At 48.7% G+C, this 25,885-nt stretch overlaps 1 protein-coding gene, 2 long non-coding RNA genes and 1 pseudogene across 4 annotated transcripts; all 4 read right to left on the bottom strand.

Moving 5' to 3' along the window:
• Positions 1-1,207: 1,207 nt before the first annotated feature.
• LOC120666548 lies at positions 1,208-4,086 on the bottom strand. The gene is made up of 2 exons (XR_005671782.1): positions 3,165-4,086; positions 1,208-1,536 (listed from the first exon to the last, which is right to left on the bottom strand). It is a non-coding gene; the product is annotated as an uncharacterized LOC120666548 (long non-coding RNA).
• Positions 4,087-9,769: 5,683 nt separating this feature from the next.
• On the bottom strand, positions 9,770-12,353 carry LOC120666547 (annotated as a pseudogene).
• Positions 12,354-18,231: 5,878 nt separating this feature from the next.
• Positions 18,232-21,081, bottom strand: LOC120666549. 2 transcript variants are annotated; one of them, XR_005671784.1, is made up of 4 exons: positions 20,737-21,081; positions 20,312-20,422; positions 20,057-20,155; positions 18,232-18,428 (listed from the first exon to the last, which is right to left on the bottom strand). It is a non-coding gene; the product is annotated as an uncharacterized LOC120666549 (long non-coding RNA). The 2 variants fall into 2 exon arrangements; XR_005671783.1 differs by lacking the exon at positions 20,312-20,422 and having other exon boundaries at positions 18,238-18,428; positions 20,737-21,076.
• A 1,640-nt stretch (positions 21,082-22,721) lies between these two features.
• Positions 22,722-25,292, bottom strand: LOC120666546 (scarecrow-like protein 34). Its single transcript, XM_039946418.1, has one exon. The coding sequence runs from the start codon at positions 25,232-25,234 to the stop codon at positions 23,117-23,119; it is 2,118 nt and encodes a 705-aa protein (XP_039802352.1). The 5' UTR covers positions 25,235-25,292; the 3' UTR covers positions 22,722-23,116.
• Positions 25,293-25,885: the final 593 nt, after the last annotated feature.

Here is a 25,885-nt window from a genome sequence, read left to right as displayed (position 1 = left end):
GCGGCTCCGGGCAGATCTGGGCGGCGGGGGAGGACCGGTGGCGAGCAGGGCCGGCGCCGCGGCACGCCGCCCTTGGCACGCCGCTGTTGCGGCCTCTGGATCCTCGCGCCACTGTTGACCTGCGCCCGCCGCTGCTGACCCGAGCCCGCCGCAGCCCCAAGATCCTCACGCCACCGCGGACAAGAGCCCGTCGCCGTGCGCTGCAGCAGACTCGCCCCGCCGCCGCAGACAGCCCCAAGATCTAAGAAAATTGGAATCACATACAATTTGGAACGTAGGAGTAACTGTTACTTAAAGAAAGTGTATGCTCTTCTCCTGCCCAATCGTCATCCTGGGAGACACCCTAGTACCACAAGCAAGGATAATGGTCGTCCTCTACTCATACCTTTCTCTAATTCTTGGAGAACAATCCGGAGTCTACCAAGAACAGAATGTCAACATTAAAATGAAATAGAGGCCATGCCGGGAAAGTAGCATCTTAGTTTCTGTTGCTAGTCAAGGCATAAAAGTATACAAACATGAAACATTGGGGCATTAGCTACATTAGTCCCAAAGATTCAGTCAACAGGGATCCAATAATGTCAGTGCATCCAGACAAAGGATTGTACTCTCTTAACTGTTGCAGACTGTGTGCATCTGCCCACAGGATAGCCTAGAAAAATGGAAAGACGTTTGGAGGTCTGGTGACCCTCGTCATGGTCCATGGCTGCAGGGGTCAACAGCAACGACAAGGCTACATGTTTGTTTTCTGCTGGCCAGTCTATAAATTTGGTCGAAGGAATCAAAGGTGAATTTGGTGCAAGGAAAACTAGGCATCAGTATCGGGAAGAAGAACTAGGCCTCAAGACTTGGGTGCCACTTGTTCAGGCTACATGATGCGCTGAAGAAAATATTATCGTAAAATGTGCTGTTGAATGCCAAAAAATACTTCAGAAGCAAACAAAAAATGGTTGCCGCATTGGTATCAAGCTACAGAATAGCCATCTCCAACACTAAACAGTAGAATTCTTAGTATCATTTACCAGTATCTGATATCAACATTAGTACATTTACCAATATGGCAATATCTGATATCGACATGAATCACCAGTTGCAACGTAGAGGCCTGGTTTCACTTATTTTATCTGATTGCTGTATTGGCAATCAAGCTACAGAATACCCACCCCCCATGGTTAACAGTAAGTGACTTGATTTCAATTATTATATCTGATCACCAAGCATATCCTTTTCTAGCTAGTTGCAATTCTGAATGATTGTTCCCTTTCAACTATACATATAACTTTATGCGCAGAAAGTGAAATTCCAGGCTTGAGTAGAGAAAGCGGCAAAAAAAAGCAAGACATCACCATCTATTATTGGACAATATTAGACAGCGCGAAATATAAGACAAAAGTTACAAGTATCCTGGGCTATAATATAGCCACCGTGACAATGTTCGCACACAGCCCACCACTATCAACAGCGCGCAACCACGGCGGCGACGATGTTGATAGCCACCAAAAGGATCCATCGGCATCAGCCATATCATGTCCAATCCTAAAATCAACAGATAATAGGAAATAAAATTTATCATCATCTGCTTCAAGTGTCCCAAGCTACAGGTAGCTTGTGACAGTGATCGCAGGCGCCTGGAAAACCGTCTGATTTCGCATGGCCAAGCTTAGCCTAGATCATGTGCACTACGATAAAGACACGTACAGTACAAGTAAGATCTGCCCAGTTAAAATGAGGCCAGATGCCTTGTGGTGGCACTAGTGACTGCTCTGGGTGGCTGTTAGAATTTATTGATTTTATACTCCAATTGTGGTGCCATATGATGGGGAACAGACCAAAAGGTACCATAATTCATGAACCACTATGTACTTAAACTATGCTAGATAGGACATAAAGCAATGCAGCCATAACCACTAAATCAATAAATTATGATATGATGCATTGGGTCCATTTTTAATCCATACATCAGGACAAGGACTCCAAAAGCATAGCATGACATGATATCATGAACCCAGGAGATTAATATCGAGGGGTGGTCCTTCAAAGAAAAAACAGCAGGAAAATACCGTGAAGTATGAACACAGGATGGAGAAAAAGTGACAAAAGTCAAGCAGTCAGCATTGACTAAGCAGATACCACCTTTATCGCCAGACGCGAGGCAACCGGTAACAGCTATCCTTTGTTCGTATAAAGAAAATGATTTTCCACCTTCCTGTCGTTAGAAGAAACGACTAGATGATGAGGTTCAATGAACCACATGTTGGAACTATAGTTCATCAGATTCGGATAACCGAACCAAAACACCTGTTACCAATACCCACCGAAACATTCCAAAAACTTTTGACGAAGCAGTGAAATTACAGGTCTGTGAGCCATGGCATCGTTGAAAAAGGACCTACCGTATTGTGATGCCAATCAAAATCAATTCTAAGCGCCACCAAACAGCCATGGCATCTTTACTACGATACTCTTTTCTTTTTACTGAAAATACCATGAGGTCATATTTTAATTTAATAATAGTAATGGCATGATTTCAACTCTGTATAAGGCAATATTGTCTGTCAAGCCAGCATCTGGTCCATAAAAGCGCCACCAACCAGCAGAACAATCACCAATTTCGGGATGCTGCAGATTTTCAGGTCGCCACAGCGATTTTGTTAACTGATGTGGAGGTTTGGTCGATACTTACTGAAAAGGTGGAAGGGTTGGGCTGATTACTACATGCTCTGACATATTCTTGTGTAAACAGATTGTTTTATCACTTACATTACAAAAAAAATGGGGGAAGACATCAAGCTATAAATATTTGATTTCTGCACAAATGGGCCTTTTTCAGTAAAAGTCTTGCTTGACACAGCTACAGTATTGTGACCTTATCATTGCTATGCAGGTATGTTGTGGAAGTCAATTATCATCAGAAAAAGAAACCAGGATTTATCTAGTATGTGCTAGAGATCCCAATTGGATTGTTTTGGTTAATGGTCCAATACCAAAACAATCAGAAAATTTTCATGCAACTAGGCTGAGTCAAGCAGTCAGCTGCAGAAGCTATGATGGAACACAAGTGAAACAGACATTGATGACCAGAACTACTGAAGACAAATACATGGCACTAGAAATAGGATAGTGAAAGTAGGAAATAAAAGCCAGCTTGACTAAAGTTAGCATACCTGTCACAGTGTCACGTGTCAGCATATATTGAATCAACTGGATGAGGTCTTGGTTTTGGAAGTTTCAACCCCTTGTACTTGTACCATTGCTTGCATTTTCTGAGTCAAAAGAACGTTCATGTTACAAGCGAGGAGAACCAACACAAGTAAATTGAACTTCTAAATAACCAATAAAGACATCTCCCTGCACACAAAAAAGGGAGAGAAAAGGAAAAGGATGATAGATATACATCACCGCAGAACACTAATAATACCGAAATTTTGGTGTATAGCTTGAACTCTGAGCTAAAGGACTGCAGCTCTGAAAACTGAAGTTCATTAAAGGCCCCACATCTCCAAACTCTCACATATATCCGGTGCCTCAGCTACAATTTGATGGCAGCAAATGCTTCAAAGTCTTATAACCATTAACTTATAGGAGTAAATCTGAAGTTCCTGATCCTTTTGAAGCTTTTTGTACGTCCTTTTACAGCTACTTGCAGAACCTATCTACAATTCTACATTAGTCACTACATTTGTTAGTCATGCAATGATATCAATTAGTTAGAATAGCGTGTTGAAAGAATCGCTTAAATCAAATGCAAAGTGTTTCCGCCGATGTCACCGAGATTTCAACCTCATCAAGCTTCTTTAGTATCAGATCCCCGAGAGGAGGCTCCTGAGAATACCAATGTGTACCTCGCCAAGGCCTCCGTGTTCCGCACGTTCGCCCAGGCCGGCGACCTCCTTGTCCTCGAGAAATCGCGGCTGGCCAGCGAGGACAAGGTGGCGACGGCCACGGGCCACGGCGCTCCTCGTCTACTCCGGCAACTCGTCCTGCGCCGTTCAGGGCGGGTGTCGCTCCTCCACCGGCGGGAACCAGGGGGCGGATCTGGATCCGGCGGCGGCAGCAATGGCGGCGGCGGTAGGCGCAGCAAAGGGAAGGTTCCGGGCCAACCTGGGCAGGCCCACTGGTGCGCACCTGGGCTGCTTGGGCCGCAGCCGTAGGCCCACACGTCGTCGTCCCCCCCCCCCCCCCCCCCCCCCCCCGATTTCGCGTTTTTTATATTTTTTAAAAATGTTTTTTACATAAATATATTTTTTTGGTTTCACAATTTACAGATTTATAACCCTACCGCTCAGCAGAGGGGCGGCAGGGGGCCTACCGTCCGTCTGCGGGGCGGCCGGCCCCCTGCCGGGCGGTAGGGACCTATATGTAATTAAAATTTGAGTTCTGTCGCATGGAGGCCCCTACCGCCCGGTGGAGGGGCGGCAGACAGTCCGACCGCCCCGCATGGGGACGGCAGGCTCCCCCCAAATATAAAAACTGAGGTCCTCACACACCCGCATTTGCAGCAAACAACATCTATAGAGGAGAAAAGAAGAGACGTGGGGTGAGGGAGGGAGTTACAACAGCGAAGCCCTACCGGATTCCGCACTTGTGATCTGCAGTTAAGTTACATATGAATCCATTAATATTGTAAAGCAATTTAATTTAATTAATGCTATAGTATTAAAATTTCAGTTGAGTATTAAAATTTCAGTTTATTACAGACTTATTTCTAAATTAATTATAAATTAAAATAGAATTAAGTTTTGGATAGTGAAATATAGTATTAAACTTGTTTCTAAATATTGCAGCATAAGGCAATGGCTGCCTCCAATTTTGGAGGATTTTCATGGACCGAAGAAAAATCTAGTATAATACTTGAGATCATGACACATCTTGTAATCAGTAAGAAGTTGGATCTATTAACGGATGGTACGATAGAGATGGTGTTGTCAAAATTAGTTGAGTTTAAAAATTTCACATTGTTTCGAGGTATTACAACGCAAGATGTAAAGGAACACCTGCTAGAACGTTGGAAGATATACATGAGGGTATGTGAACTAGCGAATCATCCTAATATTATTGGATTCTTACAAAGTACTTGTAAGATATGGATGCGGTCAGAAGTGTATGAGATGCACATTAAGGTAACTCTTATTCAGTTATAATCTCGTCCGTCATTTGTAATCCATATTTACGAAATAGTAAAATTATTGTGTAATTATATGCTAGGATTACCCCGAGGACACAGAGTTGATTAACAAATCGATACCAAATTTCCATAAATTGGTATGTATCTTCGGTGGACTTATGCCGCAAACTAGACGAAGGAAGTGTGGGAGGAGACCTCAGCTTTTATATTGGGGGAGCCTGCCGCCCCCCTACCGGGCGGTCGGCCTGCCTGCCGCCCCTCCACCGGGCGGTAGGGGTCTCCATGCGATAGCACTTAAATTTTAATTACATATAGGTACATACCGCCCGGCAGGGGGCCGCCTGCCCCGCAGACGGGCGGTAGGCCCCCTGTCGCCCCCCTGCCGGGCGGTAGGGATATAAAACTGTAAATTGTGAAACCCAAAATATACTTCTGTAAAAAACATTTTTAAAAAATATAAAAATAGAAAAAAGGCCCAGATTTCCCCACCGGCCCAAACGTGGGACCAGGCTAAGCTGACGGGCATGGTGTTGTAGCAGCTAGAAGCTAACAGGGCTATACACAGAAGTAAACAAGAAGTGCTCCTGCAATTTTTCAAAAAGAAATATGTCGGCTATCAAAATTCATGATTCGTTGAACACGAATCGTATATTCGTATTTGAATGATAACACGTGCCATCTGGATTCATGTACGAAACAACATAGACAGACACACGCAGGCTTCATCACTTTTATCATACAATGCTAAAACCTGACACAGAGAAACAAGTGTCTATTAAAACCTGATCAACTGACTGGATCGATCACAAGAACAACTGATGCTGCAGCGAGCATAATCTAGATTCCAGACCAGGACCCAAGTCCGGATTGTACACATTATTTAGAAGAAATACGACTGCTCATGTTTTGTATTCCTATCCCTTGGTCTTCTTTGGTCAGGTTCAGGTCTCACAAAAAGCTCAATGCCATGTGCAACGATTTTCACGGTTATTCTCGCAATCCCGTCCTGCATTTTTCAAGGATTCCACTCAGCAGTTCAGGCACACTCTCGCTCTGTCCATACCTAGTCAATTATTTTGTTCTCAAGAAACATCTAAAATTGTTATGGTATACTAGTATAACAAAACCTGACGCTTGAATGATTCCAACCTGTGATCTGTGCAGGCGTTTACCCTAGTGCTGGGATTTGCAGTGCAATTATATCAGGATACATGGAATCATCACAAATCTCCTGATCAAGGCTGGCAGCAGGCTTCTCTTCCTCTCAACACTGGGATATCTGTCAGTGGATTAGTATCATCCAACGACAGATTTCGTTGCAGTCATTGTCACTCCCTCACAGAATGAGAACGGACAAAAATGGTAGCCCTGTTTTGCTGAACTCACAACAGAGCCTGAAAAGCATTATTAACTCTTGTTTGTACAACAGATAATAAGCACATAATTTGACCAATGAACAATTCCAAGAATCCAATATTGCGACACGATTCAGAATTATCCTTATTCCTTTACCACATCAACCCAACATGTGTGAGAACTGCCCAATTTGATAATATTTTAAACGAACCGCCGGTCATTATCATCCAGATGAGAGTTAACACGTTCTTGCCGGAGAGCATGCCACGTGTTATCCCACATCTAGAGACACGAATAACCGGCACGTCATTCATCCAAAATAATATCAAATCCTGTAGTCCCGGTATGCGCTCCAACATACGCCCAGAATCAGCATATGCACATACCGTTTACAATCGAATACATCGCCAAAAATCCACAAAGAGCAGTTTTATATTATCAGAGTTCACGACTTAATATTACAAGTTCAATATAGGTGGGTTTCAAACTTCTCTTACAAGCCTTGGGCTTTCGAAAGTCATATTAAACAGAAACATAAAGTTTATTGCATTTACAAGCTCTCACGAAGCTCGATTACGATAAAAACTTACTAAAGTAATGACGCCTTGCTCAAGGACATCATTACAGCTACCACGACCTACTCTTCCCCCGCGTTTGGATCAGCGGGGTAGAAGTGGCCGAACACTACTTCCGACTCACCTGCAACTAGGTTTAGAAAACACCCTGAGTACAAAAGTACTCCGCAAGACTTACGCGATTAAATAAGCAAGGATCATGCATCGGCTCAAGTAAAAGCTTTAAGATTAAGTAATTATTGCATAAGCATTAGCTCTCTACACTATCACCTATCAGAATTAATTAATCTTGCCCAACCCCAAACACTTTTAGTTGATCAAGAGAGTAACATAATAACCAATAGTTCATTGACAAGACATGAAACCAACACCAACAAAACCGGAACTCTCTAAGAGGAATTCGGCGAACCAAGAGCTTGCTCATATCCGAGAGCGCGGCAATTCGAATTGATTATAATCTTGTAAGGGCGTACTACTTTACCCACACGACGCGAGGACCATGCGACTCACCCAACCGATCACGCCAGGTAAGGGGGTACTCACGTCAACCGTTCCCAACAAGGCTCAATCATTGAACCTCACACCTAGATTACGAGTAGAGACTTAGTTCCACCAGGGACATCTCTAAACTTTTCTACACATAGGTCCACCTGAGGGACACACTAAGCCTCTCTGCATAGCCCGTAGCCACGTATCTAGGACTGCACATCAATGATCAAGTCAAAGAAGGTAATTGGCTCATCCATTCTATTATATTGGATATGTGGTAGCACGGAAAGGTGCTCAAGGCCGATGGCATCCACTCGGTCCTTAATCGATCCAAGCGGACTATGCCCATATGACTTCATTCTCTAGGCCCTACCATTCCGCTCGAATCTCGGTACTATTACTTTACTAGCCACCAAACCAAACCAGTGCGATCAAGGATTATCGGTAAGTGTGATCCTCCAAACCAAACCTGTCTAGCGAGCAAAAGTAATATTCTAAGCAGGGCTAAGCATCTAGTCAAGTTAAGTAGTTAACTAACTAACTAGTGCCAAGAAAAGGATAACAAATCAAGGAAGGATCATGCATAAAGATAGGTATAAAAATGCGATACATACATACTATATATAACCCAACATTACCCGGTGAGATAACTAACTAACTCAGATTAAATAGGAGCAAGGAATCATGCTTAGCTGCTTGCCTTGGTTAGCTTCGGACTCGACCATGAACGGGATTCCGGGTTCAGGCTCCACGGACTCGGCGGGTTCCACAGGTTCGTTCTCCGATGGCTCGGTCACTATAATCCATGAATGCGATGCAAGAATTAAGAAATGAACTTAACAACAAGCATAAATCATGGAAATAAATGAGCATGCAGAGAACAATACAAGGAACTCATGAAAATTGGATTTGCAGTAAAAGCATTTTCCTATAAGAAATCATAAATAGATCAATTTTCAGCTACTCTAAGCAAGATAAATCAGGAAAAGGAATGCAAACTGAAATAAACAAATCCAAGAAAATTATTTTAGATACTAGGCATGAAAACCAAGCTAAAAAAATTGGTTTTACTATTTTCTCACTTTCCAGCAAAAAGTTCTATATTAAACTATTTTCAGATAAAGCATAAGAAAACAAGCTAAAACTTTTATAAACAGCAAGGAACCATGTGAACAAGCTGCACCACTGAAAACTACACTTCACAAGGAGTCTAAAAAATTTGGTTTGGCATTTTTAGAGCAATACACAAATAAATAAGCATTAAACTCACTTTTGCAAGATAAAACTATAGATAAATCTACAGAAAATTAACATGCAAAACAATATTTTTTTTGAGTAGATCTCAGCTAGAGGAATCTAACAAAACAAGTTTCACAATTTTTGGAGCTATACACGAATTTCTACACAATTTATAAGATTGCAGAAAAATAAATCCTAAAGATACCCTAGCAAAATTGCTAGGTGCACCCACAGCCAGCCAGCCCTGAGGCTGAAAGATACCCTAGCAAAATTGCTAGGTGCACCCACAGCCAGCCAGCCCTGAGGCTGACAGGCGGGGCCCATGGGCCAGCGGCCCACCCAGGCCGGGTCAAGGCTCAGCGCTCGCCTTGACCCGCCCAGGAGCCGGCGGACGGCGGCGGCGCGAGGCGGGGCCGGAGCAGCCATTGGGAGGCGTGCACGGGGAAAAGGAGGTGACGGCGAGCCTCACCGACAGGTTGGATGGCGGAGAACGGCGGTGGACGGGCGGCGCGACGTCGTCCAGTGGTGGTAGCGACGGGGCTCCGCCGGGGTGCCTGCACGACAAGGGAGAAGGGGATTTGAGGGCTGGAATCGGTCGCAGGGAGGTAGGAGATGCTCCCCGCGAGAGAAATCGAAGGGAGGCTCACCGGAGTGGGTGAATCGCGGCGGCGAGCGGCGGCGGAACGGCTTGGGGCGGCGGTAACGGAGGTGGGGAACGGGGCTAGGGTTTGGGCAGGGGCCGGTCGTGCACGGGAGCTAGAGGGGAGGGGAAGCGAGGTCGGCCGAGCACGGATAAGGACGAGCGGAGAGCGCGCGCGGCACGGAAGCCGGGGATGGCCGGCGCGTGGCGACGCGGGCGGCGCGGCGCCGAACAGAGCAGGGAGGAGGGAGAGAAGAGGCTGACGGGTGGGGCCCGGCAGGGAATTTTTATTTCTTTCTTTTTTTCTGGGCTGTGACAACATGTACGTACCCCAAAAGCATTTGCTTCACTGAACATGAATCATGTATGAATATGTAGCACATGCCCATCAGGAAAGAGATCCAATGAACAGAACATCTAGACAAACACAGGTTTCAGCGCTTTATCATACAATGCCGGTGCAGTAAGCACCGGACTGCCATTACAACCTGATCAACTGACTGGATTGATCACAACTCGCAAGTCATGCTGCAGCCAACATGATCCAGACCAGGACCTCTAAGTCTAAATTCGACTACTAAATAGCACTAAGCAGAAACACGACTGCGTAATAAACATCTATTTCACATTACATCAAAGCACGGATTTCTGCATGCCTTCTGCTGCCTTCTCATCCCTCCCATCTTCTGTTAACCATGTTGAATTCTGATTAGGCATACCTCGAGTCAAAAACAAAACAGCTAAAAACAACAAGAACCAGCAGCAGCAGCAGCAGCATCATTTGCCACCCATGTCGAGATGGCATAGAGGATGCGGCCCTTCCACCCCTGCAAGAGCCAATGGCGATCCACATCAATCACAAAGTCCTTGTGGTAGCACCCCTTGACCTTGTCCCGGACAACCTGCACAGTAGTAGGGTTCAACGGCAGCTGCTTCAGCCCCGCTCGCTGGTTCCGCACCTGCCACTGCCTGTACGTCTCGGGGCGCTCCACACGATCCGTCCCCTCGCACGCGATGACATTCAGGGCAGCCCTCCCGAAGATGTTCTCCTCGATCAGCATCCGCCGTGTGCTATCTCTCGGGGTGGTCTCGTCAGCACGTCGAACAGGGCCGAGTAATGGAACAGAGCCTCCCGGAACCTCGTCGCGAAGAACGGCGCGCTGAAGGAGCCGTTCACGACGCCATGGATGAACGCGTGAGGCCGCATCCTCCCGATGTTCTTGAGCGCAACATCCCTCGGGCTCGGGCTTTCCATGGAGACGCTCTCGTCCATCAGGTTCTCGAACTGGAAGATGCAGTTCACGATGAGCACCTCCTCCGGGTCCAGGTTGAGATCCTCGGCGCGGATGGTCTCCATCCTCGACGCCGCGAGCACCTGGTACCTGAACGGCACGCCGAACTCCTGGGCGTAGCTGCTGAGCCGGCGCCCTGTCTCCTCGACGCGCTGGGCCGGGCGGAACCCTGGCTGGGGAAGGTTGATGCCGGTGATCCTCACCTCCGGCGGCCCGCCCTCCCGAGTCCCGGCACGCCATCCGCCGCAGGAAGCACGGCCACTGGAGGCCGTAGTGGATCCCGTAGTCGACGATGTGGATCTTCTTCTTGCCCAGGGACGCGGCGTGGATGGTCTGGTTGGAGAAGAGGTAGAAGGCCTTCTTGAAGCAGATGGCGGCCATGTACAGCTGGTACGCCTGGGCCCTGGAGCATGTCGACCACGGGCGTGCGCTGCTTGGGCATCAGCGGCGGCGTGCTGGTGCTGCTGCCCGTGCCGGCGAGCCGCGCCTGCAGGCCCTCGGCGAAGCAGCGGGCGAGTCGCTGCATGGCGTCCCCGTGAGCGCTGGCGTGCCGCTCGATCTGCTTGAGCAGCTCGGTGGCGCCGCGGCGGTCGTCGGTGGCGACGGCCTGGGCGCAGTGGAGGAGGCGAGGAGCAGCGTGCGCAGGTCCACCACCTCCCTCCCGACGCGGCGGCCTCCTCCTCCCTTGGCCTTGGCCTTGCCGCCCGCGGCCGCCGCCTTCTTGGCGGCGGCCTCCTCCTGCGTGGGGATCCGCAGCTTCTCCATCTGCTCGACGAGGACGCACATCTGCTGGGAGGTGATCATGTGCTGCTTGTCGAAGACGTCGCCGTCCCCCTGCAGCGCGCTCTGCTTGCTGCTCCGGCGGTGCATCTCCAGGTCGTCCTCGTCGTCGTCGAACCTGTTCTTCCGACCGCGGCCCCCGACGCCGCCTCCAGGCGCCGCCACGACAGCCTCCTCCACCTCCACGGCCACCGCGGCAGCGGGAGCGGCGGCGTTGAACCCGGATGCCGCGAGCTGCTTGTTCTCCGCGGGGCGGAGGAACCTGAACCTCTTGGCGTCGTCGGGCGGGTCGGGGTCGATGACGAGCTTGTCCTGGCTGGGGAGGAACCTGTTGGCCTCCTCCATCCCCTTGAGGAAGGCGGAGCTCATGAGGTCGGAGTTGGCCCCGCCGCTGAAGAAGAAGGCCGGGTCGAGGTCGAAGCCGTTGAACTGGGCGTCGCAGTCGACGGCGGCGGCGGGGTGGAGGGGCGCGTCGGCGGCGTTGGGGGAGGAGGTGGAGGGGTGGGTGACGCTGGCGCCGCTGCGGGCCGCGGACGGGGACGAGGAGGCGTCGTCGGAGAGGATGTCGAGGAAGGGCTGCTGCGCCTGCAGCAGCGCCGGGTGGTCGGGGTACTCGTAGAAGAACTTGTCGTCGATGTCCTCCTCCATGAGCATGCGGGAGATGAAGGGAAGCACCATGTCCTCCGGCGACTCCGCGGCCCGGCAGTTGGGCTGGTGGCACTGCTGCGGGATGGGAGGCAGGTCGAGGTAGAACGAGAGGTCGTCGGCGACGGCGCCGCGGGACGGGGAGCGGTCGTAGGAGGAGCACATGGCGGCGGAGGAGGACGGAGTGGGTGGGTGGATGAGGAGGCGTGGGGGTTTAGCGGCTGGTTTTGTATGGGAGGGGAGGGACGGGGACGCTCCGACGCTGCGACAATACGACGTTACAAAATCACCTGTAGCGTGCAGACAACCCAGTTCGTAGGTCAGCTTGGATGCATGTGCATGCCACTAGCTATGTGCTGGCAAAGCTGCAGCCTAGCTGTGCCGTCCACGCATGCTGCATGCATGCAAAGATTTAGTAGTAGTTTTTTCTCTTTCTTTCCTTTTTGTTTTCTTCTCTATTTTTATTCTTCTTTTCCATTTCTTTCTTCCTTCTTTACTTTATTTCTAATGTAATCGTGGATAATCCTCTTGCATAACGTATCTATCTTTCATTTGTCTTCACCTCTTAGATTTATTTTTCTCACTATTCTTTTTCTTATATCTATTCCTTTCCTTATCCTTTCTTTATAAGTTTATGGATATTTTTTGTTGGTACATATTAGCACTGATAAATTTATTTATTTTTAATTAGTCTTGGTCATCCTCTGATAAAAAGATAGATGATTTCAGCTGATTCAATAGTATTTTATGAGAAAGAATAAACCGAAATAAGTAGAAATAAGTCGAAAGCAGACAACCGAGTGTACGCTGAGATTTGAATGCCGGCGCTGTGTTCGTACGCAACGACCATCCACAACTGTTTAATCGAGTGTGTACCTGTGTTTGTGCCAAAGGGTCTCTAACTGATTTGGTTGTTATTGATAGCACTCCTCAAGTCTTGGATTCAGCTTCTGGTGGGAGCGAATTTGTACTGAGGTTAAAAAATTCCCCTCATTAATTAGAGAAGCCAGGGAAGAGGTTTCTTGGCCGAGAAGCCGAGTCGCTTCCTTTTTAATGAAATACATCGGGACCGTCATACCCCAATCGAGTTTTTTTGTGTGTACACATAGGTTGTTGTTAGTAATTCGATTGTTTTACACGCCTCGTGTTATGTAAGCTTTGATTCCTTTAGGTCATTAGCTCCTCTCAAAATCAGCCTTTGGATATCTACTTATATCTCTACATATGTACAGTCACATCATTCGGATGTCTACCATTTTTCCCTCGTCATCTCGCCGGCTCCATGATCCTTTTTCAATACCACTAGCTTTCATGGCTTTTTTTTCCTGGTCATCTCATGAGTTACTTTCTAATATCTTTTGTCAATACAGCACGCGACCTCTCTCTAGTACGGAATCCTACAATAATTTCGGTTGGAAACCAACTTTAGTACCGGTTTCCCAAACAGGACCACCCATCCAGGACTGATGTTGTCCTGGTATCTATCCAAACGGGAGTACGGGACTAATGTTATTTTTCATAAATAAAAAAAAATCAGCTCACCGGCTTTCGTGAGCACGTGTGCCAGCTTCTCCGTTCCCAAATGCCAGCTTCTCTGATTCTAAAGATTTCTTCAGAATTGCAATTACAAAATTTATTACAGTGAGAAATTAATTATTCACAAATTCAATCACAATTACGAACAAATCATTCGCCGATCACCTGCGGGCGCGGGGACGCTGCGAGCTGCGACTATATACGTCGCGCGCAGCATTACAAAATAGCAGCCCGTCACCTGAACCGTACCACTATGTAGTATGTACAGCCCATCTTGCATGTCAGTTTGGATGCATGTGCATGTCGCTATGTGCTGGCAAGCTGCAGCCTAGCTGTGCTGTCCAGGCATGCTGCATGCATGCATGCAAAGCTTTCTCAGCATTCGGGAGTGCTTGCTGTGGCAAGCAAAATTGCATTAGCCTGTTGGCCGGTGATCACTGAAATATGCTTATATATTTTTTTAACTTATAGTTTGCCATAATCATAGTGTGGAAGTTTCGTATTCTTTACGCGTTTTGCTATATTCTGCGATTTAAACGAGTTTTTAGGAAAAAGAAAAAGAAAGAAATCATCAATAGTACATCTCCAAGAGTTCTCTATTCTTCTTCCCCATCTTAATTTTTTGGAGAAAATAAAAAAATCTTCTCCAATAATCTCCTATCCTACTTTTCCATCTCCTAACAATTGGTATATTGCTGATGGTTGTGTGTAAATATACACGGTTCCGTGCCTCCCCATCGGTATTAGGCTCATTAAATTCGTCTCGTAGTTTACAGACGAGATCTGTAATTATTTTTATAATTAGTCTACATTTAATACTTTAAATGTTAAAGATTCTCTTTCAAAAATATAAAAATGCAAAATGATCTAGACAAGCCCTCAAGTTGTTCGGTCGGCCTGCTCTGCCCGCGCTGATCCTCCCGCCATGCAGTCTGGGAATCAAGCTGTTCGGTTCTGGGAATCAAGATGTTTACTGCTTTGGTTTGACTTAGTCCTGCTTGCCTGCATTAGTGGTCTTACGAAGTTTGATCGGATTAAAGGGCACACAAATTCGATCAATCACGGTGAATTAATGTGGGCTCATGAAAATTGGAGTAAAAACAGGGAATTATTGGAGATGAACTTTTTTTTACCTCCTCATACTTATTTAGGGAGTTGAAAAACAACAATTTTAGGGAAGAAAATATAAGAAACTCTTGGAGATGCTAATATCTAAAAAAAGGTTCAAATTTTCTGTAAATTAGCATGACATCATATTTTAAATAAATTTTTGTCATTATAGAAGATTCAAAATATTATACATAGGGTTCGATGTATACTCTCCGTAAACTCATCGACTCCACATACTAGTATCTCATACTACTCAAACAATATTTTGATTGTTCCAAGGGCCAACGGCCCAAAAGACGGTGACACAACACTCTGATAGATTCTGGAAGGTCCCTTGTTTCGACAATTTCCGTTGACTCGAATATGATAAAAAGGTGGGACCGGTGACATTGGAAATCTTATCTCCTTAGCTTTCCATACATATGCAGAAGTTCAAATTTGAACTTCGATCGTATGCGACTTGGGCGTCGTTTTTGGTGCCGATGTGGGCTGGAACTTGAATTTGTTTGGGCCTCCAGTTTGGCGACTCGAGCTGAATTAGCCTTAGACCTCCTTCCTTACTTGAACACCTTTTTGGAATCCTTTGATATGCCATACGCCAATCAAGGTCATATGCATAGCTATCATATCCTTATTAGATCTTGTGGCCGTGCTTGTGTGGTTAAATTCTTATTCGAATTTTGTTGCGTTTTGAAGGAGTAATTTAGAGTCAAAGTCTAGGGGTTTGCTCTTGTTCTTCTTTCTGTAGGCGGCCTCGGCTCGTGCGGCGAGCACGTGCTCGCCGCTGACGGCAGGCCGGCGCGAAGGCCCACGCTGCCAGCCAGCGGCGGCGGGCCGAGCGCAACCAGCGCGTGCGGGGACAGCGGGCGGGATGCTCTCGCGGTCCGCGCGGCCGCGCTCGGTGGGGCCGGCCCGCGGGACTTGCGGCCCAAGAAGCAAGGCAGGCCTGCCGCCAGCGGGGGAAGCAGGCCACGCCGGGGAGCAAGCCCGCGTGGACCAAGGCAAGCAGGCCGGCAGGCCGGCAGCAGGGGCAGGAAGCCCACGAGGGGAACGAGGAAGGCGATTTTTTTATTTTTATATTATTTTTTATTCGATTTATCAAAAATATATGGCGTTATATTTTTTTTTGCAAAAATATCACCCTGCCGCCGGTTCGTTTGACGGTAAGGAGTTACCGCCGGATGAACCGGCGGTAAGATTCTTGGCCCACGGCCCATGGAACTTACCGCCGTTTCATCCGGCGGTAGCTCCTTACCGCCAAACGAACCGGCGGTAAGTGCTACCGCCGGGCTACAGCGCGACTATAGCCGGCTGTAGCCGTCCTGTAGACGGCCAGTGTCCTACCGCCGTTTGAAACGGCGGTATGTATTCCCACAATTTTTTTTAATTATTTTATATGCTCTCACTGCTGTAATTAATTGTATAATTATTTTATAGGCTGTCTGAACTGTAATTATTTTCTTTACATTTAGATATATTTCAGAAAATAATAGAGATAGCGGAGGTTATGGAAATATTTTTTCAAAAATTTATACAAATTAGATTTAACTCTAATAGTCTGTGAAAATATATTTTAATGAGATATTCATGAGTTTCAATTACGATTTTCGATGTCCTGTCACATTGCATCAGATTCTTCTGCACCCCCACTATAATTAAAAATGTGGAAGGACCTACCGCCGTTTGAAACGTCGCCTATAGACCAAATAGCTCCATCTATAAATAGAACATCGCCTCATCTCATATGAAGTCAATAGCCATCTCATACGAAGTCACTAGCCATCCCCGCACGACCACCATGTCTTTCTCTGGTTCTACCTATATTCCGTGGAACAAGATTAGAAAACCTGTGCCTCAAGGAGTGCAGGTTCCAATGTGCTTCTGCGGTTCGTTGTGCAAGCTGATAGAGTCCAAAGTTTTGGGCGATGACTTCGGCAGGAGGTTCTTCATGTGTGAGAACTACGAGTACGATCCGCCAAAGCGCTACGGCAAGGACAAAGCGAAGGTATCACCTCACACTATCTAGTTTGCGCCTTCGGAGTTCAGTAAGTTAATTCTAACTCGGCTTGGAAATAGAGTCCACCACCTCTTTGTGATTTCATACAGTGGCTGGACATGGAGCAATCGACCGAAGCTAAGGAACACGTTGAGCGCGAAGCAAGTTGGGCTGCGGAAAGGTGGCAGCGAATGCTGCAAGACGAAAAAATGGAGGAGAAGCGCAAGAAAGATAAAGAAGAGATCCAGAAGAGGTTCGCAGATATGGAACGTCGGCAGACGGAGGAGCGTGAAGCTGATAGGGAGAGGAAGCGAGAGAGGGCCCGCCGTGCGAAGGAGGCGGGACCCGAGGCTATTAGGAAGGGGAAGTATTCTCGGTGCACTCAGTAGATGACTGTCATGTAATGTTCAAATTTCATATTCCCTAAGGCATGTTAGGTCTAGATAGAACACGACGTTAGCGTGTTCCATGTACATGCCAGTGCAATTGTTATTGTAATTTCAATGTCAAATTAATATGCATTGTGTAATTTGTACTAGCTACAAATAGATTTTTCAGAAGCATTGCCCTACAAATAAACTTTTCAGACCGACGCGATGACAACTCCATGGGCATATATCGGCCAGTACACACAATAAAAACAATCAAAACAATCACCGTTCATACATTGAACACAAATTAAATAGTGGTCCACACAATTCAACGCACAGAACACATGACATGGCATGTCAGGACCTGTTGCAAGCTACGGTAACGAGGTCCAAGACTAAACCTAACATGCCTTAGGTAATTCGAACAAATGTTACATTATTTATTCAGACGTAGCAGTACAACATCAATCATTCACGGGCAGTACCCTTATCACGTCCCGCGATGTCTGCTTTTATACGCTCGCCTTTGCGTAAATCTTCATTCACCTTCTTCAACCACTCCATATATTGCTGATCACGATGAGTGATCCACGTGTCAATCCACTCATGGAAATGACACCAATGAGTATGCGTGTCATCACCAGCGTACTTTTGCAAACAAGAAACGATTCAAAATTAATAAAAATAACAAAAGCATATTTACAAATTAAACTATACCTGTGATGTTGCACCTCTTTTTTGAACTTTCTCGATATTTTTGCAACACCAATACCTCTGGCCAAAAGTCTCGTAATCACGAGATATGTTCGGAACACAACGCATTTGGCAATAGCAATCGGGTGGCTCTACACCTTTCGGCCATACCTTGCAATATGTAATTCATCTATTGGGATCGTTAGGAGAGGGTTCTAAATTAGCCTCCATTTCCCGACGAAAAGCTGCCCGGGAGAATGAGGAGCTCATAGCTGTTTGTTTGGGCTAATTAAAAAAAGTGGAACCCGAATTGCAAGTCTGTGCTCTCGGCAACCACAATGTGCTCTTTTATACACGCAGGGCTGCCTGCATCGTCCAAGCACTTTGAACACAGATATTACCTCTCACTGCTCCACAGTCGTCCACGGTTCTGCACGTACCATCAGTACTCGCACGCTCCACAGCGCACCGTGACAATGTTCGCACACAGCCCACCACTATCAACAGCGCGCAACCACGGCGGCGACGATGTTGATAGCCACCAAAAGGATCCATCGGCATCAGCCATATCATGTCCAATCCTAAAATCAACAGATAATAGGAAATAAACTTTATCATCATCTGCTTCAAGTGTCCCAAGCTACAGGTAGCTTGTGACAGTGATCGCAGGCGCCTGGAAAACCGTCTGATTTCGCATGGCCAAGCTTAGCCTAGATCATGTGCACTACGATAAAGACACGTACAGTACAAGTAAGATCTGCCCAGTTAAAATGAGGCCAGATGCCTTGTGGTGGCACTAGTGACTGCTCTGGGTGGCTGCTAGAATTTATTGATTTTATACTCCAATTGTGGTGCCATATGATGGGGAACAGACCAAAAGGTACCATAATTCATGAACCACTATGTACTTAAACTATGCTAGATAGGACATAAAGCAATGCAGCCATAACCACTAAATCAATAAATTATGATATGATGCATTGGGTCCATTTTTAATCCATACATCAGGACAAGGACTCCAAAAGCATAGCATGACATGATATCATGAACCCAGGAGATTAATATCGAGGGGTGGTCCTTCAAAGAAAAAACAGCAGGAAAATACCGTGAAGTATGAACACAGGATGGAGAAAAAGTGACAAAAGTCAAGCAGTCAGCATTGACTAAGCAGATACCACCTTTATCGCCAGACGCGAGGCAACCGGTAACAGCTATCCTTTGTTCGTATAAAGAAAATGATTTTCCACCTTCCTGTCGTTAGAAGAAACGACTAGATGATGAGGTTCAATGAACCACATGTTGGAACTATAGTTCATCAGATTCGGATAACCGAACCAAAACACCTGTTACCAATACCCACCGAAACATTCCAAAAACTTTTGACGAAGCAGTGAAATTACAGGTCTGTGAGCCATGGCATCGTTGAAAAAGGACCTACCGTATTGTGATGCCAATCAAAATCAATTCTAAGCGCCACCAAACAGCCATGGCATCTTTACTACGATACTCTTTTCTTTTTACTGAAAATACCATGAGGTCATATTTTAATTTAATAATAGTAATGGCATGATTTCAACTCTGTATAAGGCAATATTGTCTGTCAAGCCAGCATCTGGTCCATAAAAGCGCCACCAACCAGCAGAACAATCACCAATTTCGGGATGCTGCAGATTTTCAGGTCGCCACAGCGATTTTGTTAACTGATGTGGAGGTTTGGTCGATACTTACTGAAAAGGTGGAAGGGTTGGGCTGATTACTACATGCTCTGACATATTCTTGTGTAAACAGATTGTTTTATCACTTACATTACAAAAAAAATGGGGGAAGACATCAAGCTATAAATATTTGATTTCTGCACAAATGGGCCTTTTTCAGTAAAAGTCTTGCTTGACACAGCTACAGTATTGTGACCTTATCATTGCTATGCAGGTATGTTGTGGAAGTCAATTATCATCAGAAAAAGAAACCAGGATTTATCTAGTATGTGCTAGAGATCCCAATTGGATTGTTTTGGTTAATGGTCCAATACCAAAACAATCAGAAAATTTTCATGCAACTAGGCTGAGTCAAGCAGTCAGCTGCAGAAGCTATGATGGAACACAAGTGAAACAGACATTGATGACCAGAACTACTGAAGACAAATACATGGCACTAGAAATAGGATAGTGAAAGTAGGAAATAAAAGCCAGCTTGACTAAAGTTAGCATACCTGTCACAGTGTCACGTGTCAGCATATATTGAATCAACTGGATGAGGTCTTGGTTTTGGAAGTTTCAACCCCTTGTACTTGTACCATTGCTTGCATTTTCTGAGTCAAAAGAACGTTCATGTTACAAGCGAGGAGAACCAACACAAGTAAATTGAACTTCTAAATAACCAATAAAGACATCTCCCTGCACAAAAAAAAAGGGAGAGAAAAGGAAAAGGATGATAGATATACATCACCGCAGAACACTAATAATACCGAAATTTTGGTGTATAGCTTGAACTCTGAGCTAAAGGACTGCAGCTCTGAAAACTGAAGTTCATTAAAGGCCCCACATCTCCAAACTCTCACATATATCCGGTGCCTCAGCTACAATTTGATGGCAGCAAATGCTTCAAAGTCTTAATAACCATTAACTTATAGGAGTAAATCTGAAGTTCCTGATCCTTTTGAAGCTTTTTGTACGTCCTTTTACAGCTACTTGCAGAACCTATCTACAATTCTACATTAGCCACTACATTTGTTAGTCATGCAATGATATCAATTAGTTAGAATAGCGTGTTGAAAGAATCGCTTAAATCAAATGCAAAGTGTTTCCGCCGATGTCACCGAGATTTCAACCTCATCAAGCTTCTTTAGTATCAGATCCCCGAGAGGAGGCTCCTGAGAATACCAATGTGTACCTCGCCAAGGCCTCCGTGTTCCGCACGTTCGCCCAGGCCGGCGACCTCCTTGTCCTCAAGGAATCGCGGCTGGCCAGCGAGGACAAGGTGGCGACGGCCACGGGCCACGGCGCTCCTCGTCTACTCCGGCAACTCGTCCTGCGCCGTTCAGGGCGGGTGTCGCTCCTCCACCGACGGGAACCAGGGGGCGGATCTGGATCCGGCGGCGGCCCCAACTCCCGCGCCGGCGGGGACCCTCGGCGCACCGGCGGCGGCGGCAACGGCAGCGGCGGCAGGCGCAGCAAAGGGAAGGTTCCGGGCCAACCTGGGCAGGCCCACTGGCGCGCACCTGGGCTGCTTGGGCCGCAGCCGTAGGCCCACACGTCGTTCACCACCCTCCAGATTTCCCCACCGGCCCAAACGTGGCGTCTTTTTTATTTTTATATTTTTCAAAAAAAATTTACAGAAATATATTTTTGGTTTTAGATTTTACAGTTCTATACTCCTACCGCTCGGCAGAGGGGCGGCAGGGGGCGATAGGGACCTATATATAAATAAAAATAAACTTTTTGTGCAGAGGTCCTTGGCGGGTGCCTACGGTTTGGATCCAAAACTCGGCAGGGCTTCGCCGGGCAGGGGGGCGGTAGGGACCTATATGTAAATAAAAATTCTGGAATAAAAAAGTTGAGAAATATTGATTACCTGCGGTTCGGATCCAAAATCCGGCAGGGCTTCGCCGTTGGAATTACCTCCCTCACCCCTCCTCTCTCCTTCTCCCCTCTTTGGATCTCGTGGGCAGAAAATAAGGGCACAGAGGGAAAGGGCGGAGTTTTATATTTGGGGGCGGGAGCCTGCCGCCCTCCTGCCGGGCGGTAGGGGTTTAGAACTGTAAAATCTAAAACCAAAAATATATTTCTGTAAAAATTTTTTTGAAAAATATAAAAATTAAAAAGACGCCCCGACCAGGCTAAGCTGACGGGCATGGTGTTGTAGCAGCTAGAAGCTAACAGGGCTATACACAGAAGTAAACAAGGAGTGCTCCGGCAATTTTTCAAAAAGAAATATGTCGGCTATCAAAATTCATGATTCGTTGAACACGAATCGTATATTCGTATTTGAATGATAACACGTGCCATCTGGATTCATGTACGAAACAACATAGACAGACACGCAGGCTTCATCACTTTTATCATACAATGCTAAAACCTGACACAGAGAAACAAGTGTCTATTAAAACCAGATCAACTGACTGGATCGATCACAAGAACAACTGATGCTGCAGCGAGCATAATCTAGATTCCAGACCAGGACCCAAGTCCGGATTGTACACATTATTTAGAAGAAATACGACTGCTCATGTTTTGTATTCCTATCCCTTGGTCTTCTTTGGTCAGGTTCAGGTCTCACAAAAAGCTCAATGCCATGTGCAACGATTTTCACGGTTATTCTCGCAATCCCGTCCTGCATTTTTCAAGGATTCCACTCAGCAGTTCAGGTACACTCTCGCTCTGTCCATACCTAGTCAATTATTTTGTTCTCAAGAAACATCTAAAATTGTTATGGTATACTAGTATAACAAAACCTGACGCTTGAATGATTCCAACCTGTGATCTGTGCAGGCGTTTACCCTAGTGCTGGGATTTGCAGTGCAATTATATCAGGATACATGGAATCATCACAAATCTCCTGATTAAGGCTGGCAGCAGGCTTCTCTTCCTCTCAACACTGGGATATCTGTCAGTGGATTAGTATCATCCAACGACAGATTTCGTTGCAGTCATTGTCACTCCCTCACAGAATGAGAACGGACAAAAATGGTAGCCCTGTTTTGCTGAACTCACAACAGAGCCTGAAAAGCATTATTAACTCTTGTTTGTACAACAGATAATAAGCACATAATTTGACCAATGAACAATTCCAAGAATCCAATATTGCGACACGATTCAGAATTATCCTTATTCCTTTACCACATCAACCCAACATGTACGTACCCCAAAAGCATTTGCTTCACTGAACATGAATCATGTATGAATATGTAGCACATGCCCATCAGGAAAGAGATCCAATGAACAGAACATCTAGACAAACACAGGTTTCAGCGCTTTATCATACAATGCCGGTGCAGTAAGCACCGGACTGCCATTACAACCTGATCAACTGACTGGATTGATCACAACTCGCAAGTCATGCTGCAGCCAACATGATCCAGACCAGGACCTCTAAGTCTAAATTCGACTACTAAATAGCACTAAGCAGAAACACGACTGCGTAATAAACATCTATTTCACATTACATCAAAGCACGGATTTCTGCATGCCTTCTGCTGCCTTCTCATCCCTCCCATCTTCTGTTAACCATGTTGAATTCTGATTAGGCATACCTCGAGTCAAAAACAAAACAGCTAAAAACAACAAGAACCAGCAGCAGCAGCAGCATCATTTGCCACCCATGTCGAGATGGCATAGAGGATGCGGCCCTTCCACCCCTGCAAGAGCCAATGGTGATCCACATCAATCACAAAGTCCTTGTGGTAGCACCCCTTGACCTTGTCCCGGACAACCTGCACAGTAGTAGGGTTCAACGGCAGCTGCTTCAGCCCCGCTCGCTGGTTCCGCACCTGCCACTGCCTGTACGTCTCGGGGCGCTCCACACGATCCGTCCCCTCGCACGCGATGACATTCAGGGCAGCCCTCCCGAAGATGTTCTCCTCGATCAGCATCCGATGTGTGCTATCTCTCGGGGTGGTCTCGTCCAGCACGTCGAACAGGGCCGAGTAATGGAACAGAGCCTCCCGGAACCTCGTCGCGAAGAACGGCGCGCTGAAGGAGCCGTTCACGACGCCATGGATGAACGCGTGAGGCCGCATCCTCCCGATGCTCTTGAGCGCAACATCCCTCGGGCTCGGGCTTTCCATGGAGACGCTCTCGTCCATCAGGTTCTCGAACTGGAAGATGCAGTTCACGATGAGCACCTCCTCCGGGTCCAGGTTGAGATCCTCGGCGCGGATGGTCTCCATCCTCGACGCCGCGAGCACCTGGTACCTGAACGGCACGCCGAACTCCTGGGCGTAGCTGCTGAGCCGGCGCCCTGTCTCCTCGACGCGCTGGGCGGGGCGGAACCCTGGCTGGGGAAGGTCGATGCCGGTGATCCTCACCTCCGGCGGCCCGCCCTCCCGGCACGCCATCCGCCGCAGGAAGCACGGCCACTGGAGGCCGTAGTGGATCCCGTAGTCGACGATGTGGATCTTCTTCTTGCCCAGGGACGCGGCGTGGATGGTCTGGTTGGAGAAGAGGTAGAAGGCCTTCTTGAAGCAGATGGCGGCCATGTACAGCTGGTACGCCTGGAGCATGTCGACCACGGGCGTGCGCTGCTTGGGCATCAGCGGCGGCGTGCTGGTGCTGCTGCCCGTGCCGGCGAGCCGCGCCTGCAGGCCCTCGGCGAAGCAGCGGGCGAGTCGCTGCATGGCGTCCCCGTGAGCGCTGGCGTGCCGCTCGATCTGCTTGAGCAGCTCGGTGGCGCCGCGGCGGTCGTCGGTGGCGACTGCCTGGGCGCAGTGGAGGAGCAGCGTGCGCAGGTCCACCACCTCCCTCCCGACGCGGCGGCCTCCTCCTCCCTTGGCCTTGGCCTTGCCGCCCGCGGCCGCCGCCTTCTTGGCGGCGGCCTCCTCCTGCGTGGGGATCCGCAGCTTCTCCATCTGCTCGACGAGGACGCACATCTGCTGGGAGGTGATCATGTGCTGCTTGTCGAAGACGTCGCCGTCCCCCTGCAGCGCGCTCTGCTTGCTGCTCCGGCGGTGCATCTCCAGGTCGTCCTCGTCGTCGTCGAACCTGTTCTTCCGACCGCGGCCCCCGACGCCGCCTCCAGGCGCCGCCACGACAGCCTCCTCCACCTCCACGGCCACCGCGGCAGCGGGAGCGGCGGCGTCGAACCCGGATGCCGCGAGCTGCTTGTTCTCCGCGGGGCGGAGGAACCTGAACCTCTTGGCGTCGTCGGGCGGGTCGGGGTCGATGACGAGCTTGTCCTGGCTGGGGAGGAACCTGTTGGCCTCCTCCATCCCCTTGAGGAAGGCGGAGCTCATGAGGTCGGAGTTGGCCCCGCCGCTGAAGAAGGCGGCCGGGTCGAGGTCGAAGCCGTTGAACTGGGCGTCGCAGTCGACGGCGGCGGCGGGGTGGAGGGGCGCGTCGGCGGCGTTGGGGGAGGAGGTGGAGGGGTGGGTGACGCTGGCGCCGCTGCCGGCCGCGGACGGGGACGAGGAGGCGTCGTCGGAGAGGATGTCGAGGAAGGGCTGCTGCGCCTGCAGCAGCGCCGGGTGGTCGGGGTACTCGTAGAAGAACTTGTCGTCGATGTCCTCCTCCATGAGCATGCGGGAGATGAAGGGGAGCACCATGTCCTCCGGCGACTCCGCGGCCCGGCAGTTGGGCTGGTGGCACTGCAGCGGGGTGGGAGGCAGGTCGAGGTAGAACGAGAGGTCGTCGGCGACGGCGCCGCGGGACGGGGAGCGGTCGTAGGAGGAGCACATGGCGGCGGAGGAGGACGGAGTGGGTGGCTGGATGAGGAGGCGTGGGGGTTTAGCGGCTGGCTTTGTATGGGAGGGGAGGGACGGGGCGCTGCGACAATACGACGTCACAAAATCGCAGTGCGTCACTATAGGTGGCCAACCGGGCCGCACGGCACGAGCACGACCCGAGCACGGCCGGCACGGGCACGGGGAGGCACGGCACGCCGGAGCACGGCGGCGCCGCCGTGCCGTGCCGCGTAGTGCCGCCGTGCCGACATCCCGGCCCGGGCACAGCCCTACGAGGGCGCCGGCGTGCCGGGCCGTGCTCCTAGGCACGGCAGCACGGCAGGCCCGAGCGGCGGCGGCCGGGGCGGACCATGGCGGGGAAGACCGGCGCAGCCGCACAGGCGACGGGTGGGGGCGGCGGCGGCCCTTGGCGGCGGCGGCGAGGTGGGCGAGGACGAGCTGCGGCTGGCCGGCGACGCGACGCGGCAGAGGCAGGGGACGCCGCCACCGAGGTCGCACGCCGGCTGCGCCTCGGCCCTCGTGGCGGCCGCCGCAGCCAAGGCGAGGAGCCGAGCAGAGCAGCAGCGCGAAGGCGAGGCTGCGGAGGGGGCGACGGCGGCGTCCGGGGGCGAGGTCCGAGGTCGCGGACGGAGGCGAGATCCGAGC

Source organism: Panicum virgatum, chromosome 3N (assembly GCF_016808335.1).
Source record: "Panicum virgatum strain AP13 chromosome 3N, P.virgatum_v5, whole genome shotgun sequence".
In the NCBI taxonomy this organism is placed as follows: Eukaryota; Viridiplantae; Streptophyta; class Magnoliopsida; order Poales; family Poaceae; genus Panicum; species Panicum virgatum.
The sequence above is the reverse complement of the archived record's forward strand: the minus strand, read 5'-3'. Positions and strand labels throughout refer to the sequence as shown.

Excerpts from the sequence above, each read along its gene's own strand:
- LOC120666546 (XM_039946418.1), bottom strand. The coding sequence starts at position 25,234 with ATGTGCTCCTCCTACGACCGCTCCCCGTCCCGCGGCGCCGTCGCCGAC.